The 18,242-nt window shown below is 39.7% G+C and overlaps 1 protein-coding gene across 1 annotated transcript; it reads left to right on the top strand.

Annotated features, from left to right (window-relative positions):
• Positions 1 to 2,701: 2,701 nt before the first annotated feature.
• LOC129238067 (uncharacterized) lies at positions 2,702 to 3,318 on the top strand. The gene is made up of 2 exons (XM_054873108.1): positions 2,702 to 2,854; positions 2,973 to 3,318. The coding sequence occupies exons 1-2, from the start codon at positions 2,850 to 2,852 to the stop codon at positions 3,316 to 3,318; spliced, it is 351 nt and encodes a 116-aa protein (XP_054729083.1). The 5' UTR covers positions 2,702 to 2,849.
• Positions 3,319 to 18,242: the final 14,924 nt, after the last annotated feature.

Below are 18,242 nucleotides of genomic sequence, written 5' to 3'. Positions count from 1 at the left end.
AACGCACAAACAGCGACCCATATTCCATACTTAGAAGTGATAGAATAAAGTTGATTGTTTTCGTGTTGCAAGTTCGTAGAATTATTTTGGCGATCCTGTGGGAGATGGAGGGTCCCATATAGAATGTGCTTCCAGCGTTAGTTCCTTTTCTTCTTTAAATTGTTCAATCCTGGGTGAGTAATTACAAATCTGAGCGTTCATATACATATGTCACAATACAACTTTTTAAAGGTTGCCTGCCTGTAAAATATCCTTGAAAGAACCTACCTAAAGGTGTCAGGGTATATACATATATGTTCCTAGATGAAACATAAGGCCTCAGTAAACAAGTTATAATTTAGTTTGTTTAGAGCTAGATTTTTAATTTGACTCCAGGAACGGCCTGCTCTCTCCGCCTCTGCTGCTACTTGTCGCCTCCATGTGTTGGCTGGTCCGCCGCACCTACGGCCTCTTTGGGGATTCCAGTCTAGCGCTGTGCTTGCGATGTCATCCCCTGGTTTGCGCAATGTGTATCCGATCTATTTCCACTTGCGACGCATAATTTCTATGTGAACTGGTGTTTGCCCGGAAGCCGCCCAAAGATCATCGTTGCTTATAATAACAGGCCAGAATATTCGCTTTATCTTTCATAGGCAACGGTTTAGGAAGGATTGCATTGATTGTGATATGCTTGTTGCTAAATTCCATGTTTCACAGCCATACAGAACTATTTCATGTTGGCAGCAAATATTTTCAGTTTTGGGTGCCTGGAGATGTGGGTTGATCTCCATCCCTTGTCGATCATGCCAAATGCAACGCGTCCCTCAGATATTCGGTTTTTTATCCGCCGTTTTTTTGAAATTATACTACCACGTTAGCAAAATTCATTTACATCTTCAAGCGGCGTGTCAGCAATTTGAAGGGCTTGCGTTTCGGTGGTCTTAATCCGCATTACTTTGGTCTTTGCTATGTTAATAGACCTATTTGTGCTCCTACATGGCATACCGTTTGTAGTTTAGCTGATACATCTTAGTATTTGTGCGATAGTAAAAAAATGTCGTTCGCATAGTCTAGGTCTCCAAGCCGGCCGCATAATCCCCTGTCAATGCCCCTACTGACGGCACACGCTTGTCGCATTGCTAGGTCCAGCATTAGGTTAAACAAGAGTGGAGATAATACACATCCTTGCCTAACACCGGCTTGAACTTCGATACTACCACTTGGAGCATTTTCGTATTTCACGCGGCATGAAGCACCCGAGTAAAACACTTTTATGACGGTGACAATTTTTTCAGACACTCCTTTGCATTCAAGAGCTTTCGATGCTTTCCATTTCAATTCAACCGGGCTATTCGGGTCATGTTCTTCGATTTCGATGTAACTCAAATATGTTGCTCTCTGGTCAAAATAATGAGACACATATTTTTTTGTTCGCCCGAAAATTTTTTTTCAAGATTTATCAGCAATTTTGTTTTTCGGCTCAAAATCGATTTTTTTAATTATATAGGAATTTTTTTTTTTAAATGCTCATAACTTAGTCAAAAATTAACCGATTTTAATGATTATGGGTTAAAAATGATCGTCATTACTTGCACAAGCAACTTCATGTACAAAGAACAGCAAAAAAGTAGCTGAAAATTTTTTATTTTGCAAAACAAAAAAAATTCGAAATTTTTTCGAAATTCAATATTTCAAAAAGTGTATTTTTTTTAACTTTTTCCAAATCAAGAGGACACCTCAAACTTCAATTGAGCTGAATGCCCAGTAGCTAAAATGAGTTGTTTTTGAATAATGAATTTTTGAGTAAAAAACCTGTATCGCACTTTTTGTTTTTGCAAAATGAAAAAATTTTAACTACTTTTTTGCTGTTATTTGTACATGAAGTTGCTCGTGCAAGTAGTGGCAATCATTTTGAACCCAGAATTATTAAAATGGGTTCATTTTTGACTAAGTTATGAGCATTTCAAAAAAATATTCTTAAAGAATTAAAAAAATCGATTTTGAGCCGAAAAACAAAATTGCTGATAAACCTGGAAAAAAATTTTTTTCGGGCGAACAAAAAAATACGTGTCCCATTATTTTAACCAGAGAGCAACATATTTGAGTTACATCGAAATCGAAGAACATATCCCGAAATGCCCGGTTGAATTCAAGTGGAAAGCTTCTTTCCAGATTGCTTCATGATTAAGAGTATCGAATGCTTTCTCGAAGTCAATGAAGCAGAGGTAAAGAGGCGAACGCCACTCAACCGACTGTTCCTCGATCACTCTGAAGGAGTTTACATTATCGACGCGAAAGTAGTGGAGACGAAAGCCTGCTTGTTTTTTTGGTAGTCCGTGATTCAAAAAGTTGGACAGCCTTTTGTGAATTACGTGTGATATTACTTTGTTCAACATGCTTAGCAACGTGATTCCTCAGATAGGTTGCCCTTCTTCGGGAGAAGGGTAATAACCCCCTCTCAGGTGGTATAGCCTCAGGGTTATAAGCTCTCGCTAATATGTGTATATTGAAATGAAAATTCAAAGCACATTTCATTTTCCTTCCCCTTTTTTCTTCTAACAATTTGAGCAGTTCGAAGTGAATACCTCTATTCAGGGCACCTCAAACTTGGCTCGAAGTGCTGTTGGCTTTTTGTTCGATATTTTATTTTTCAAGCAATATTTCAAAGTCACTACACAAAACGAAAACTTCAAACGTAGGTTCAAAAAAAACTATCTTTAAAAAGCAGCAACAAAAAGACACGCTGTTTGATAAAAATTCAAATTTCTTAGAAATTCCGCTACTTAATCAAGAAACAACTAAAGTAGCAACCGAACTACCACGCCTGCACAAAGTCTAACACAAAAGCCCTCGAAAAGTGCAAAAAAAACATGAGGTACGGTTTACTGCAATGGCTAAAACTTTGATAAGCCACAATCAAGGCAAATTTTTTCCCACCACTTACCCACGCTTTTCTATTTCAATTCTACTTACTTACATTTTGTCATGCGCAGCGAGGTAAAGCAACTGCTAAGCTCCCTTTTGTGGGACATTTACGGCAAACAACAGCGGGAAGAGCGTTCGCTGCGTTTTAGCAAGTATAGCGACAAATTTAGCAAAGACGATCCAGATATGGCAGATTTAAGTTCGTTAAAATTTGCTAGCAGCGCTAAAGACTTGGAACATTTGGGCATCTGCAAGCTAACCGATATTTCTGCGATTCTAAAGATGGAAATTAGTTTGATGGGTTACTTCTTGGAACGGGTGCTGATATCGCGCGAACGCAATCGAAGGCATCAAGAAGCTTTGTGTGCGTTTGTGGACGCGCTGCTGTTTGTGAAATTTCGTAAGTTTGAATAAGTTTTTAATTAATGGGACTTAATACGAATTTTAAATATTTAAGATAAGTGTGGGTATGCGCTCTAAAAAACTTACCATTTAAATGTTATTTATCTTGACTATTCTTATTAGTTATTTCGCGTAAAGTAAAATCTATTTGTTCGTTGTTTAAATAATATTTTTTGTTCGGTAATTCGGTGTAAAAAACTAAGTCAACGAGAGTCAACAACACTAGCACTAAACACCAAGTAATGATCGGCGGAATAGTTTTCGTCGATAGCTTTTGTTACCTCAGCTTCACTATAACAGCTGGCGGTGGTGCTGAAAAGAATGTCAGCAACAGACTGGGTAAAGCAAGAGCAACGTTGGAGTGGCTTTGGAAAATTTGAGAAGGCTTGCAAATCTCAAAAAAAAATCAAACTCAGGATCAAGTCAACGCGAACCATGACTCCGTTGCGAAGCCATAATACAAAAGCTATAGTCAGTCCTTCATCAACAAATATCTAAAGATAATTAGCAGAGTACTCTACCCGAATGCAATAAGAAATGAAGAACTTTGAAGGCAAAACAACGAGGAGGCAATTTTACGACAACTCTAACTCAGGAAATGTAGTTGGGCGGGCCCCGCTCTGAGAAAACCACCTCACAGTATTACGAGAATAGGCTAGGAGTGGAATCCGCAAGGGAACAGAGGCTGCGCTCGGCTGAAAAACACCTGTCGAACATCCACCGCGGACGACCTAAATTCAATCACCACCAACTGAGATGCTGCTAAAGCAACCAAGCAAAATCGCGTGCGCTGGAAAGTATTTGAAGAGGCTTTTTCAAGGAGTGTCGGTTAAGTTAGGTGGAAGCGCACGTTTGTGCATTTGCCCAGCGCTCGCTGAGTTTGCGCGATGTCCATCTTTCCAGGAGCAGACCACAGGTAGTCAGGGGGATTCCAATTTTCTCCCTCCGCGGGGAAATCACCTCACATGTCCCTTGTCTGGCCAGCTCATCCGCCTCACAGTTTCCCGCAATGTCGCTGTGACCGGGAACCCAGATGAGGCTGATGTCAAAGAATTCGGACGAAGTCGAAAGTGAGGTCAAGCATTCCTTGACCAATTCCGAATGCACCGTCATACACCCGAGGGCCCTTATTGCCGCTTGGCTATCGGAGTAAATATTTACCTTCTTGACTGTTAGTACACATTTGAGCAGCCAATCAGCTGCCTCCTTGATTGCGGCTACCTCTGCCTGAAACACACTGCAGTGGTCCGGTAACCTGAATTTTAGTCTGATGGGGAGCCCTTCGCAAAAGACTCCTCCGCCAACCTTTCCTTCCAACTTCGATCCATCCGTGAACAAGTTCACCAGGCCCTGCCCCCAAGTGTAGCCCCCCGTCCACTCTTCCCTTGACGGGATGTGAGTGGAGAATGTTCCGGTTGGACTAAATGAGGGTATACACTGGTCTGTTGACAGAGGGATGAACTCAAAGTTTCTAAGGATGCTTGAGTTCCCATAAGGGAGATTAAGCTTATAGCTCCAGCCCCTCAGTCTGATTGCGGTACGTGTAGCGGCACGGGTACCACATTTAACATTGCGTTGAGCGCCAGAGTAGGAGTCGTTCGAAGCGCCCCACTGATTCCAATGAGTGCCGACCTCTGAACTCTTTCCAGCTTCTTCACCAATGTCGTCTTCTCTAGTGAGTTCCACCAGAATATGACTCCATATAACAAGATAGGCTTTACAATAGTATTATACAGCCAGAAAACAACTCGAGGCGAGAGGCCCCATCTTTTGCCAATTGCGCCCTTGAAAGAGTGTGTACTTTTCAAAAATTTTGTAAGGTTCTTAATTCCGACTGAGCCGAGATCTTCCAATTCATTAAAGGATTGTCTGCTCAAAATGGCGAGTCTACGTCTGGATGGAGCAGGACAGTGACACAAAAGGTGCGGGATCGTCTCTTCCGTCTTCTGTGTAGACACCTTTTGCAGAAGTCATGTGTTTGCACACCCATCCGATCCCATCCCATCCCCGATTCCATCCCCTACCGATTAGGCAATGCCCCATTATAACTCAGTGTGTTAAGACTGTGCTTATCTCTTCTCGTCGGTCACAGCTGTTGGGCGATTTTGCAAGTGGCTTCCTTACGCCATCCTTCATTCGCTGCTCTTACAATTTTTTCAAAGATAAGTAACTTACATGTTTGCAAGGGTGTACCTTTATCATTGTTTATGTATTCATCAGGCAATTTGGTGCCGGTTTTCGCTAGTTCGTCAGCTCTATAGTTCCCCTAAATGTCACAATGGCCAGGAACCCATGTGGTTCACCTTTAGGTGAAATGACTCAGCCATCTCGTTAAGAAATGCGCGGCATTTCATGCCTACCTTGGAGGTTATAGACCGCTTTGTGAGGGATTTTATCGCCGCCTGGCTATCAGTGAAAATGTAGATATCATCTCCAGGTATCGCACCACACTTTACCAGTGTCACGGCTTTCATTCTTGTCATCAATTCAACCTGAAAGACGCTGCAGAAGTCGGGAAGCCGAAAACTGAAGGAGGTCCCCAGATACTCGGAATATATACCTTCGCCCACCCTGCCCTCGAGCTATCTGTGTGTACATGGATGGACTCGCTCTGTCTTACCTCGTTCCGTTCCCACGCTTCCTTCGAACGTGCCATCCAGGATTTTAACGTAGCTATAGTATGTCTTTGACTATTTACGTAAAATGAACAGTCTTATTGCCGCACCGCGCGCAATGTATCTTGCCTGCAAGTCTACCGGAAGGAAGTTTAATATCACATGCACGATGGTGTGGTTGACATTGCAGCGGTTATAAGAACAGAACAAGTCTTTAGACCTTGTCAACTATTTTAATCTTCACGCCCTTCTTAATGGCATTACAATACAGTAGTGTATCATTCTGGGTTTCAAACCACATTTTCCCCCAATGAACCGTCCGCAGGAGTATAGCGCCGTCGTAGCTTTACGTACTCGATCTGCGACTGTACGTCCCGAATTAAGCTTTCTATCCAGTACGAGTCCTAGATATTTAGCGCTTTCTGTTACTCTAAGGGTTTTCCCCCTTAAAAATATTCCGTTTTTTGCTGGATTTACTTCTAGACCTCGACTTTTGCACCAAAGTGACAGTCTGTTGAGAGTTCTTTGTTCAATATCACACAGTGTTGAATGGTGTTTGCCCGAGATTGCTATTACAATATCATCGACACATGGAATTTTCCTACCTCCCATTTTTTCAAGTTCCTAAAGAAGATTATTGACGGTCAGGTCCCACAGAAGTGGAGAGATACCCCTCCCTGTGGTTTACCTCTGATCGAAAATTTCTTAATGGATGTTTCACCCAAATCTGCGCGTATCATCCGCCCGATTAGTATTCGTTCTATGAACGAAACAAGCGCTATGTTTCAAGGAGTGAAAGGAATAACAAAAACAAAAACTATGAGTATATATTAAAATTTAATAATTTTTTGTTTGTTTATTGTTTAAAAATATCTTAACATTTTCTCTAAAAAAATCATATTTTCTCGCATTTGACCACTGTTCCAACTGTCAGTGTCAAATTTCGTGCAAGCTCTGCGCAAACTCTACAATTGCCTGCTGGTGGTGTCAATGTCAAAATATTCACTAATGGAATTTATATTTCACACAAAACTATTCAGTTGCTTTGAACGCCTTCTACTATCAACTTGTCTAAAATCCGGAAAGAAACAGTGAATACTTTTAGTGCACGGGGAGAAAAAAGACAGGAGAAGCATTGACCGCAAATGCACCACTCCATCAACACCACCCGAGAGCGAACAAAGCAAGCAAACACAGCAGCGAATAGTGAAGGGTAACAAAGATAATAGAAGAGGAAATAAAGAAAATGTGGAATTGAGAAAGTTAACAAAACAAAAGGGTGCTTGATGAAACCGTGAAAAGAAACAATAATAAACGCATGGGAAAAAAGGGAATTCGCTGCGAGAAAATTGCAAAGTCTACCACCCACCCAACTGAGGCAGAATAAACCACGAGACAAAGCGGCTGGCACGACATAACGGAATTCCAACACATAATCAGACAACAAGTACACCAATACACCTACCTATGCACACACACATACACACACACAGATGCCAGGAAACTAGCAAGCAACCCACGTTCCACACCCGCCACCCAGTTGCATTGCACTAGTGGAACTCGTTGAGTGGGTAGAAGTCAAAGCGAGAGAGTATGCTAAGTGAGCGCAGTTAGAAGACATGTGTGTGTGTGTGTGTATGCATGGAAAACGATAAACTACGTACACACACACACACATCCATGTGTAATATATACCACACCGTTAGCCTTGATATTCTTGATGGATGTTTCGTTACTTGCTTCATTTGCGGCGAGGGACGGACGCTCCGTTAATAAACGCGTTTGTTTGTCCGTTCTCGATTGTGTGTGCGTTTGTGTGTACATGTTTGCTTGTGTGCTAAAAACGTGTTGTCAGTTGAGGTCATAACAGTGCAACGATTAGTATCTGCTGCACTGATAGGCTACTTTTGTGCGACTATTTTTTTTGTGCTGAATTATTTTTCTCAAAATAATTTTGGTTGTGTTTGTGAAAAGCTGCGCTGAAATGTGAAAATATCTAAAAAACAGTAAGGTAAAGTAATTGAAAACTGTGCCACTGTGTGTTAAATAACCATAAATCGATTGAGGTGCTTGCACAGAAACGAAAACTAAGAAAAGAAAATCATTTTTTTTTTTTTTCTTTTTCATTTGTGCAGATTTGTGTTACCCATCCGCCGTGGCGTACAAGAAAGCGCAACTCACCTCTTTACTGTGCTCGGTGTTTACTTATCTCCTTAAGCAGCACAATTTGTTTTTATTGCAATTTTGGGAATTGGTTACGTGGCAACTTTTTCGTTAACTCTGTGCTCTTGTGGGTTTTGTAGCATTTGTGTGTATGTGTGTATGTGTGAGAGTATTTTGCCGCTTTTGTTTTACTTCATTGTTTTCGGATGTAAAAAAAACAACAAGAACATATCTCTTGATTGCGAAGCATTATGAAAACGTGTTTTGTTTTTAAAGTGATTCCCAAGTGAGCATAAAACGGCGTGTTTGTTGAAATTTTCCCAAAATGGTTGCAATAAAAAAAAAAATTATGAGTGACTTGTGCGTTTAAAAATCATTAACATCGTACTTATACCCATAAATCTACCTGGCAAATCGCTGTATATATATTTATGATGAAATTAAATATTCTGCAGAGCTTGAGGTTTCGTGACACAAGGGATTTTATTTCAATATTTAAATGAGTTTTTTTCTCGTTTTTTTTTTATACGAAATATCAATTATTATGCATGCATACAAAACTCTTTATCCTATGTGCATATCTATTACAAGTATACCCCCTTTGATCAAAACGTTCCCGAAATATACGCAGAAAATTCCAAATACAAATTTATTCCTCAAAAGCGATATTGTCGCCTTCAAAATAGTCCCCATCCACAGCCAAGCACTTACGCCAGCGTTTGACCCAGCTCCCGAAACATTTCTGAAACTCTGTTTTCGCTGTAGCCATTACAGTCGTCTTCCATTTTTCCATTACTTTACTTCGCCTCTTAAAAAGCATTCCCCATGAGGTTTTTTGACTCGGTCAAACAGAAAAAATCGCAGGGAGCCATATCAGGTGAATTCGATGGCTGCTGTAAGGCACTCATGCCGTTCTTGGCTAATGGTGGCACTGTGCGACGGTGCGTTATCATGGTGCAAAATTCATGAGTTATTTTTGCACAAATCTTTTCTTTTTTGGCGAATTGCTTCACGTGAACGTCTCATAACGCTCAATTGCTAGTCCTTATTAACAGTCTCACCTTCTGCCAAAAATTCGTGGTGTACAATTACGTTGTAATCCATAAAAAACGTGAGCATCGGTTTCTTTTTGACTGACTTTTTGACATGGTTTTTTTGGTCTTGGTTCATTCGAAGCTCTCCACTCACTCGCCCGATGTCTGGATTGCATTTCGTCCTCATAAACCCATCCTCTCGTTTCCAGTAATGATGCGTTTGAAGAATGTTGGTTCGGATTCAGCATTGGAAATCATGTCTTTAGCGATACTAACGCGACCCTTTCAGCATGAAATCCAGGTTTTTGGGTCAAACGCAAATCTTTCAATACAATGACCTAACACATCCATACGAAATTTTCAAGTCCTCTGCCTCTTTTCAAGCTTTCTGATGCCTAATTTGCGTTTATTGATCAACTTTTCTTTCACTTTAGTGATGTTTTCATCAGTTTTCGATGCCGACGGCCTACCACTACATTCGTCATATTCGATGGACTCTCTTTTGAAGCATTTATTATAGTTATTGTTATTATTATTATTTGTTTAAGCGCCGATTATGTGGCGCATAGTGCCGAAGATAATGATTTCTACATATTTCTATCGCTTGCATTTTGCCTCAATTGGGTCCAAGTGAGATCGCTGCGAGTTATTTCGTCATGCAGGCAGCTTCGCCAGGATGCTCTTGGCTTCCCCTGCGTTTATACCCTTGTAGATGTCATTCCCATATTTCTACGATTTTCGCACCATTAAATCCATTTTTAAGACAAAATTCAATTCAAACTCTTTGCAGCAAATTCAAATCCATTTTAAAACTGTAAAATATCGAAAACACAGACAGAGTAAGATTTACCCAAGAAGGGCGTAACTTTTACAAATGTCTAGCAATAGCGATAAAATTTTGGTAAGAATGTTAATCACAGACCTCACAAAAACAAAAAAACAAAGCGAACTCAAATTGGTTCATTTAAAGTGTCATTTGACTGTTTTTTCGTGAACTTTTCGATAAAGATGGTATATTTCTGATTCAATAAAAAGGTTTCCTAGTCCTAGATTTAGTAGCATTCACTAAACACTTATGGGATATATTTTTGCATTTACAACAACAATAACCCATAGTTTTTGTTAATATAAAATACTAAAAAGGAATGAACGACGTAAATAACTGTTATGGGCATCAATTATTTTTACATAAAATTTTAATCACATTCGTATGTCTTGCCCGTCATCTAGCGCTACGATTCCTTATTAAAAAACCTCATTCAGATCATCCGGATCTCTTTTAGGGATCCACTGTCGTTGATTTCATGTGAAAATATTTTCTACTAAGCAATGGCTTTAAATTGCCTGGTGTAACTTTACTTTGCATATCAAGCTTGATGTTATCCACGTCGCTGCCCACAAGTGTTTTGCATTTAGAATATCACAGTCTAGCCAATAAAATTTTGGTGGAACAAAAATGTTTCTTATATACCAAAGCAACATCAATTCGAATATATATATATATATACATATATATTTTCTCGTAGTTCCTGGATGAGCATTATTATAATTTGCTTATTATTATTATTATTATTATAATTGACTGCCTTGAGGGTTTCAATCTAGCGCTCTTGTAATGTAATCTTGTTCCGCAACATATAGTATGTCCGATACAATTCCACCTAGAACGCTGGATTTGTATGTGGATAGATGCTTGCTGGCTCGCATCCCAAAGGTCAACATTGCTTTAAAGTCTTACCAGAACATTCGCATAATCTTACGAAGACAACAGTTAAGGAAAGACTGGAAGGTTTGTAGGGCGCACGCTGTTGTATTCTATGTTCCGCACCCATATAAGACGACTGACTTCACGTTACCGTCGACTATCCTTAGCTTCGTACGTCTGCAAATGTGAGTCACTCTCCATATCTTGCCCTAGATATTTGGGTGCATATGTCCGCTGCTGCATATGTCCGCTAAAATGCATCCACTTCTTTTAACTGAGTCCCAGCCATATGGCGAGTTTGGGTTTCGGAGGTATTGATGTCCATTGCCTTTGCTTTTGCGATTTTGATTTTAAGTCGTCTTCGTGCTACATCCGTCGCTTACCGCATGTAGTTTTTTGTATATATGCAAGTGACACCTCCGTAATTAATTAAGTATTTGGATTTCTCTTTCTTAGGAGGAATAAACTTCCATACGTTCTATAAAACAGTTCGGACTACACCTTTGTGTAATAGATTCCATTTAGTAAGACTTGCAAAATTAAGAAAAAAAAAACATTTTTTATCAGCATTGGCACATTGCTTCGTTATGATTCCTTTAAGCATCTTTCCGGCAGATTTCTTGAGCTTTAACTGTGCTTTTTTCGCTTTCTCTTGTAAACGTTATAATGGGGATTTAGAGACAATGCCATTTTTTCAAGTGCTGTTGTTATTATACAAAAATGCAGACCAGCACATATTCTTTTAAATGTATAACTGTTTTTAAGCAATTTATAATGTGATAAATAAAATTTGAAAATTGAAATTTAAATTAATAATATTTATGTTTTATGGTCGATCTATAGATCCTGCTACGACTACCAACCGGTAAGAAGGTCAACTTCGATTATTTCTGTGACTTAATCGACATTTTCGCCATTTCTGTAATTCACAATTCAGCCATTCACCGGCTTGGCTTGCATTTTCACCTTTATCAAAGAAAAACTGTGATATGTACCGAAATTTCTCTTTGCTGACTTCCATTGTTAACACCCTGTAACTCACAACTAAATGGAGCTCGGAAAAGTCATCAACATTTTTGTACTCCTTTTACCGCTGATTCCATATTACAACAAACTTTTTTAATTTTTTAATCACTTTTGCAGCCGCGGCGGAAGACAATTTCAGCCCTTTTGAATGCGTGCATAAAAATACCACCTGAAAACGCGTCGCGTACTTCTCACTCATTTTTGTTTGGTTGCTTTTACGGAAAAGTTTCGCACGACACTAACCTGAGTTAGCACTGGCGTCGTAGTCCTTGAGTGGGAGTATTGCGCAGCAAAAAGCAGAACGAAATATATCTGGGAATTACAAGAAAAAACCGGTTCTTTTCTTCTGACACAAACTGTATTAATCGGGTCCACTTGAAATTTTCACACAATATTTTTAAGAAGTTATACTTTAAGAAAATGCAAAAAAAAATTCAATTTTTTTTTTTAATTCTGACTACCCCTAACCCCATAAGACTACGCTTCACTAACCGAGACATTAAATTGTTCCTCACTTTAGAGTGCCCTTTGACTATTTTCTGTCGTCATGATAAGGTGGCCTATAAAATCAAAGGTTAGTTGAAAACGCAGTCCTTAATAGTTTATTGATTATCCATTTTTTCGAATCAGTTCCAATATTCTTTTTGGTATCGAATTTACTTAATTTTGAAAAAGGTGAGACATTTTGCACTACCACTAATTTTTTAGTGGTAGATGAAATAAGGGTTTCACCCAGTTTTTCAGTGTTTAACTATCCGCTTATTGCACTTATTATTAAGTGGCAACATTGGGCACAACCCTGTTTGTAAAGTATTTTCTGACCAATTTTAGCCCAAATCTCATTTACTTTGCATTTGAGCTCCTTAACCGTACGAAAAGTGTGATTTCGGGGTCCTACGAAGTCCTACGAAAAATTGTGTTCCACAAATTTTCCATGCTATTCAAATCCTGAGTGGATGCTGGCCAATAAAGAAAAAAATCGGGTGTTCCCCCAACTACCCCAACGATGTTCTTGAGACACGAATTGTTGCGCTGTTCTGCTGGGAGACGCAGTCAGCGTCTATTTTTTCTGCCGATAAAAGTGCATTTTAGCATTTCGTTGTAAATGTTTGAGTTCATTTGTGAAGCAACAAAGTTAATTTGAGACTTTCCAATTAAAGAGTACGCCGCTTTCACCATAACGATCCCACCTCTCTAAAGTTTATTTTCGTCAAACGAACATTAATACTCTCAATGTCAATTGAAACATTACACTCACACCAATAACAACTCATGCAGTCACATCCGAGAAACCAGCTTTGTTCCAGTTGTCCATTGTATGTGTCTGCGAACAAATTCTAGCTGTGCCGTTATTTGTTGTAGTTTAAGCGAGAGTTTGCAGAGAAGTTTCTCACATTTAATGTAAGCTGTCGATCATAAAATAAAGGGCACATAATTTTTGAACACTGGCAGGTTGTGTTATCTTTATATCTTTTGACGATTTTTCGGTGTCATATCTGAATTTTTTTTGTTTAGTTTATTCGATATTAGATGATTCATTTTGCGCCAATTTGTGCAAGACTCTACCATGACTTGAATCCTTTTGCAAAAGAGACAACAGACAAGCAATGAAGTGCATGAAGGTAAAAAAAAAGGTTTCAATCACGCAAAGTTTCTTTTTTTGTAATAAAGAAAATTTCCCAAAAAGTGTAAAAGTTATTCAAAACCAAATTTAGATGATTAATTTTGCGCCACTGTATACATGACCCTACTACGACTTAAATCCTTTTGCAGTTCTTGTAAGAGACTCTACTATGCAGTCCATTAGATACCAAGTCCTCTTCGTATTTGCATAGAAACTTAAACAGAGAACTTCAAATGTCCTTCAAAATGTTACCTGACGCTTTTAAGCATTTCACTTGTATTTGTTTTCTAACAGACACAGTTAGCTGGCATTAAGCGTAGAAACTGCATTTAACTGCTGGGAAATTAAGTTTGTGTGTCACGAACAAACTGCCAAGCGCTTAATCTGGCTTTGCAAACACTTATCTTGCCTTTCTAGCAACATGTAAAGTGCAAGTAAGCAGAGTCCCACATACCCTGCTGAATGCACAAATACATATGTGAATGAATATGTGAATGTATGTGCGAGTATGTGGGCATGAATGTGTGTGCATTTTTGCTTGGTAAGATAATACTTGAATTACTACACTAGCAAAAAATGTAAGCGAATTTGAGTGAAATATTTCTTGGAAACTGAAATGAAGTCAATTGAACTATATAGATGGCTAGTTTTGACTACTTTTCTATCCTTTTTCTTTTTTGAAAGTTGATTATTTTTATAAAAGTGAGCTATACTGTGTTTTACAAAAAATATGTAATCTAAATTTCAAATTTTATAAAAAAAAATTAGAAAAAATTCCATGAGCTTTAAGTAAATCCCAATTTTACGGTTTTTAATTAGATTTTCAGCAGATTAAATTTTAGTATAATAAAGTACAGGTTGGAAATTGCTAGAAAGCCTCGTTGATTTTTTTATATTTCAAACAGTTTTAGGCTATTAATAAATCTTAAAACTTCTGTAGGCTTAATTTCTACCAGGAGCTTTGAATCTATAGCCCCATTTCCCAGGTGATTTTGTTTGCGTCGTGCCACTGCTGGGCAGTCGCATATAACATGTTCTGCTGTTTCTTGAGCCTCTTTGTAGAATCCACAAGAATCATTTTCTATCGCACCTATCTTTTTCATGTGATAATTAAGTTTACAGTGTCTGTTAATAATTCAATGTAAAGTTCTATGTCGTTTCTGCTTAGGTTAAGGATTGCTTCTGTCTTTATCCGTTCTGGATCTATGCGTCTTTTCGACTGCCGCATGCCCGATTGGGCTCTCCAGTAGTCGATTAGGCCTCGTTGGTCCTGCTCACGCAGAAAGGTCCTTTTGAAGCTGTTATTTACCCCGCAGAAAGGTTCACGACCTATGAAGGGAGTGTTTGCGCCCTTTTTCGCTAAAGTGTCCGCAATTTCATTCGCTTCGTGCCCCTCATGTCCCGGAACCCACATCAAGTTAACAAAGTTTATTGATGCTAGAGTGTTGAGGATTTTAAAGCATTCCCAGACCAGCCTTGATTGGAATGAGAAGCTATCCAGCGATTTTAGAGCTGTTTGACTGTCAGAGAGAATGTTAATATTGACACCGCGCCTACCTCTCCGTGGACATTCTCTGGCACAAAGCTCTATGGCGTGGACCTCCGTCTGGAAAATGGAATTGGTTGTTCCCATTGCAATTGCTTTTTTGAAATGTGGTCCGCAAATTTCAGTCCCGACACTACGGTCTTCCATTTTTGAGCCATCAGTAAATCACACCTGTGCGCTCATTATTTCTCCACGCTGAGCGGTCACTAAAGACCATTTTCAATTTCTTGGAGAATTCTAGTTTCCTTCCCATCTTGTCGTGGACTGTCAGGCACGGAGAGTTCAGGATTAAACCCAGAATTCTTACATATCCTCTAAGATTGCCTTCTTTGAGATGGAATAGATTTGGCTACAAAGTAGAATGGAATGAGCCCAGTAATCATTTACTTCTTATTTTTCACATATTTTACAAATACTTAAACTTTTTCGACAAGAGTCCGTAGAAACGCGATAAAACTGGCTGTGTGTTAGGTATTAGCGAAATCATTTTTTTCCTTGGAGCGCTCAGTATGCCTTTAATATAAAGTATAGCGTATTTTAAATGTCCACTGCGGCTTTGGGTAGTGGAAACTATTCTGGAATTCCAATTTGTATCGATTCCGCTGCACCTATCCGACTAAACTAAAGTAACGGCCTGCATTTTTTTGACTTTGAGGCAAACATTGTTCGCAAAGATATATGACTTCAGAAGGCCCTAAAAGGAGCTATCTGAGGTTGAGCGCACTAGACAAGCCTAGTTTACTGGGTCGCCCACCTTTGGTCGTGACAAACTCGAGCAATTTCGATACGTAGAACCGGCTGCCATGAAAATGTGACCAGTCTGACATTGATGACTTGTGTTCCAAGGTGAACGTTTATCTCGCCAGCTCTTTTCACTTTTTTACTACGAGGAATCTCCAGCTTGCCTCCACTAAATCCACTAAATTAGTTAAAAGTGAAATTCGATGGCACACCAATACCGGCCATTAACAACTCCAAAATTGTCAACATGTCACCTTTGACAGTTTCCTCTCCTTCTCAGCACATAAAATTAAAATTTCCACTAAGGTCCAAAGCCGCAACAAGGTCCACAAAACGCAGCCGGCAGTATTTGGGGTAAAGACAAAGATATTTATTGGCTGCATTGGACAGTGAACAAAGCTCCAGGCCTGCAAAAAACAGGAGACCCAAGGAATGCCTTCTGATGTCTCCATTGCAACACAATGGGAGTTCCCCAGCTGAGAAGCACAGTAAAATGCTTAGGTGTTACTAGTAATCACCTCTGTAGACATTTGATAGTGCCTGAGTAACCTCCCAGGCTGGGAAGGAAGATGTCTCCTTCGACTGCACTGAAGAGATTCAGGACCACACACGACACTGAATCAGACAGAGTGCAGACAGACACAACACGAAATTTATTGGGAGTCTTTACCCCCTTTCTAAACTTCCGACTCCCGAATGCCGTTATCGGAGTTCAACCGCCACACATTGCAGACAAAGAGCTTAAACTGTCTCATGAGACCAACGTAACTTCGGCTCAATTACGGTCTGGATATTGTAGCAAGTTAACCTCCTACTTATCTAGAATCGACTCCGACCTCTCCAATATATATTCGGCATTTAGAAGGGAGAAAAGTCAGACATTTTCTCTATTGCTGTCCCGCGCGGCATACGGATACTTTGGCTCATCGCTCTTGAGTGATGCTGATGACCTTAGGGATATAAGTGTTGGTCAGCTGAATGGGTTTTCACTTAAAAAAATGGTTTAACGAGGAGTAGTAGATAATGCTGTAGCATCACAATTGATCGACAACGGTCTATGTGAGTTGGTTTAGAGACGTACTGCTACTTTTACATACCTACCTGCCTACTTCTTCTTCTTCTTAATTGGCGCGATAACCGCTTACGCTATTTTGGCCAAGTTCAACAAAGCGCGCCAGACGTTTTTTTCTCGTGCTAACCGGCGCCATGGCCCAACCAATTTAGCCGCTGTTTTTAGCCGACTATTTTTAGATAATTAAAGAGGTCTTGTCTCAAAAATACTTTTTGATTTAGTTATTCCTGTTAATCCTGTTTACGAAGGTCATTTGAAACGTCCGTGCAAAGTAATTAAGAGAGCTGACATTCCTACGACGCATCGAGGTTATGTTTAATTAATAGTATCTCTTTAAAGAACACACACCTAGTTTTAGCCAGAGCGGTATATTTCTTTTTGTTTGGCTTTCGTTTGAATTAGTTTCTTTTTCATCACGACAACGCACCTCAGCAGTTGGAAATAGGGTTCCAACTCGTTTCACCTCCCCCCTATTCGGCAGACTTGTCTCTCTCGGATCTCGCGGACTGAAATTAAAATGAAATTTGAAAAGGTCGAGCCAAGGAGCACCAGGAGACTTCGTAGCTCCTAAAACACCCAGACTAAAAAGCCCATTATATTTAAAGCTCTGGAAAGGCGGTAGATAGTCAAGGAGGGAAGGGGAAAAGTATCAGAGAAAGAGATGGGAAAGATTAGAGACAGATATAGTTAGTGAGAATTATCCAGATTCTTTGGCAAATCTGTAGATATTCTCCAGTTTTAGAGAACGAATATTACTTATTCTTACGACATCGGAACCCGAAACTCGTAGCCGTGCTCTAGCAAAGGCAGGGTACTTACAGAGAAAGTGCTCAGTGCTATCCGCCCCCTTCAAGCACGACAGGCATATTGGGTCCTCAATAATTCCAATGGTAGTCATATGCTGACCCCATAGGTTGTATCCTGTAATAATACCGACCATCAACCGAACGTCTTTCCTTCTAAGTTTTAGTAGAAAGTTTCACAGTTTTCTGTTCGAACTTGTCACAAACCACTTTGCAGTTCTGCAGTGCTCTAGAGCGGACCATCGCTCTTTATGTAGATTGCCTAAATAATAGCTGATCCAATGCATGATTCCTGCGAAACTTATTCCGATTATTGGCTCTGGCCCTTGTGGGGGAGCCGCTGATTCACGGTTGGCCAATTCATCGGCAATTTCGTTTCCTTGAAAACCGGAGTATCCTGGAACCAATATAAGTACAAGCCTGTTTTGTCTTGAGGTTTGCTTCGCGTTCTCCAGGGCCTTCAGTGCAGCCTGACTGTCACTGAAAACTCCAATCTGTTTCCCGCTCTATCTCCTCCCGTGGACTACTAAAGGGTTTTCCAATAAGAGGTGTTATTTTGATATTCAAAGAAAACTGCTATTTTTTAATATAAATGATCGGATGTTTA

Source organism: Anastrepha obliqua, chromosome 1, assembly GCF_027943255.1.
Source record: "Anastrepha obliqua isolate idAnaObli1 chromosome 1, idAnaObli1_1.0, whole genome shotgun sequence".
NCBI lineage: Eukaryota > Metazoa > Arthropoda > Insecta > Diptera > Tephritidae > Anastrepha > Anastrepha obliqua.
The sequence above is the reverse complement of the archived record's forward strand: the minus strand, read 5'-3'. Positions and strand labels throughout refer to the sequence as shown.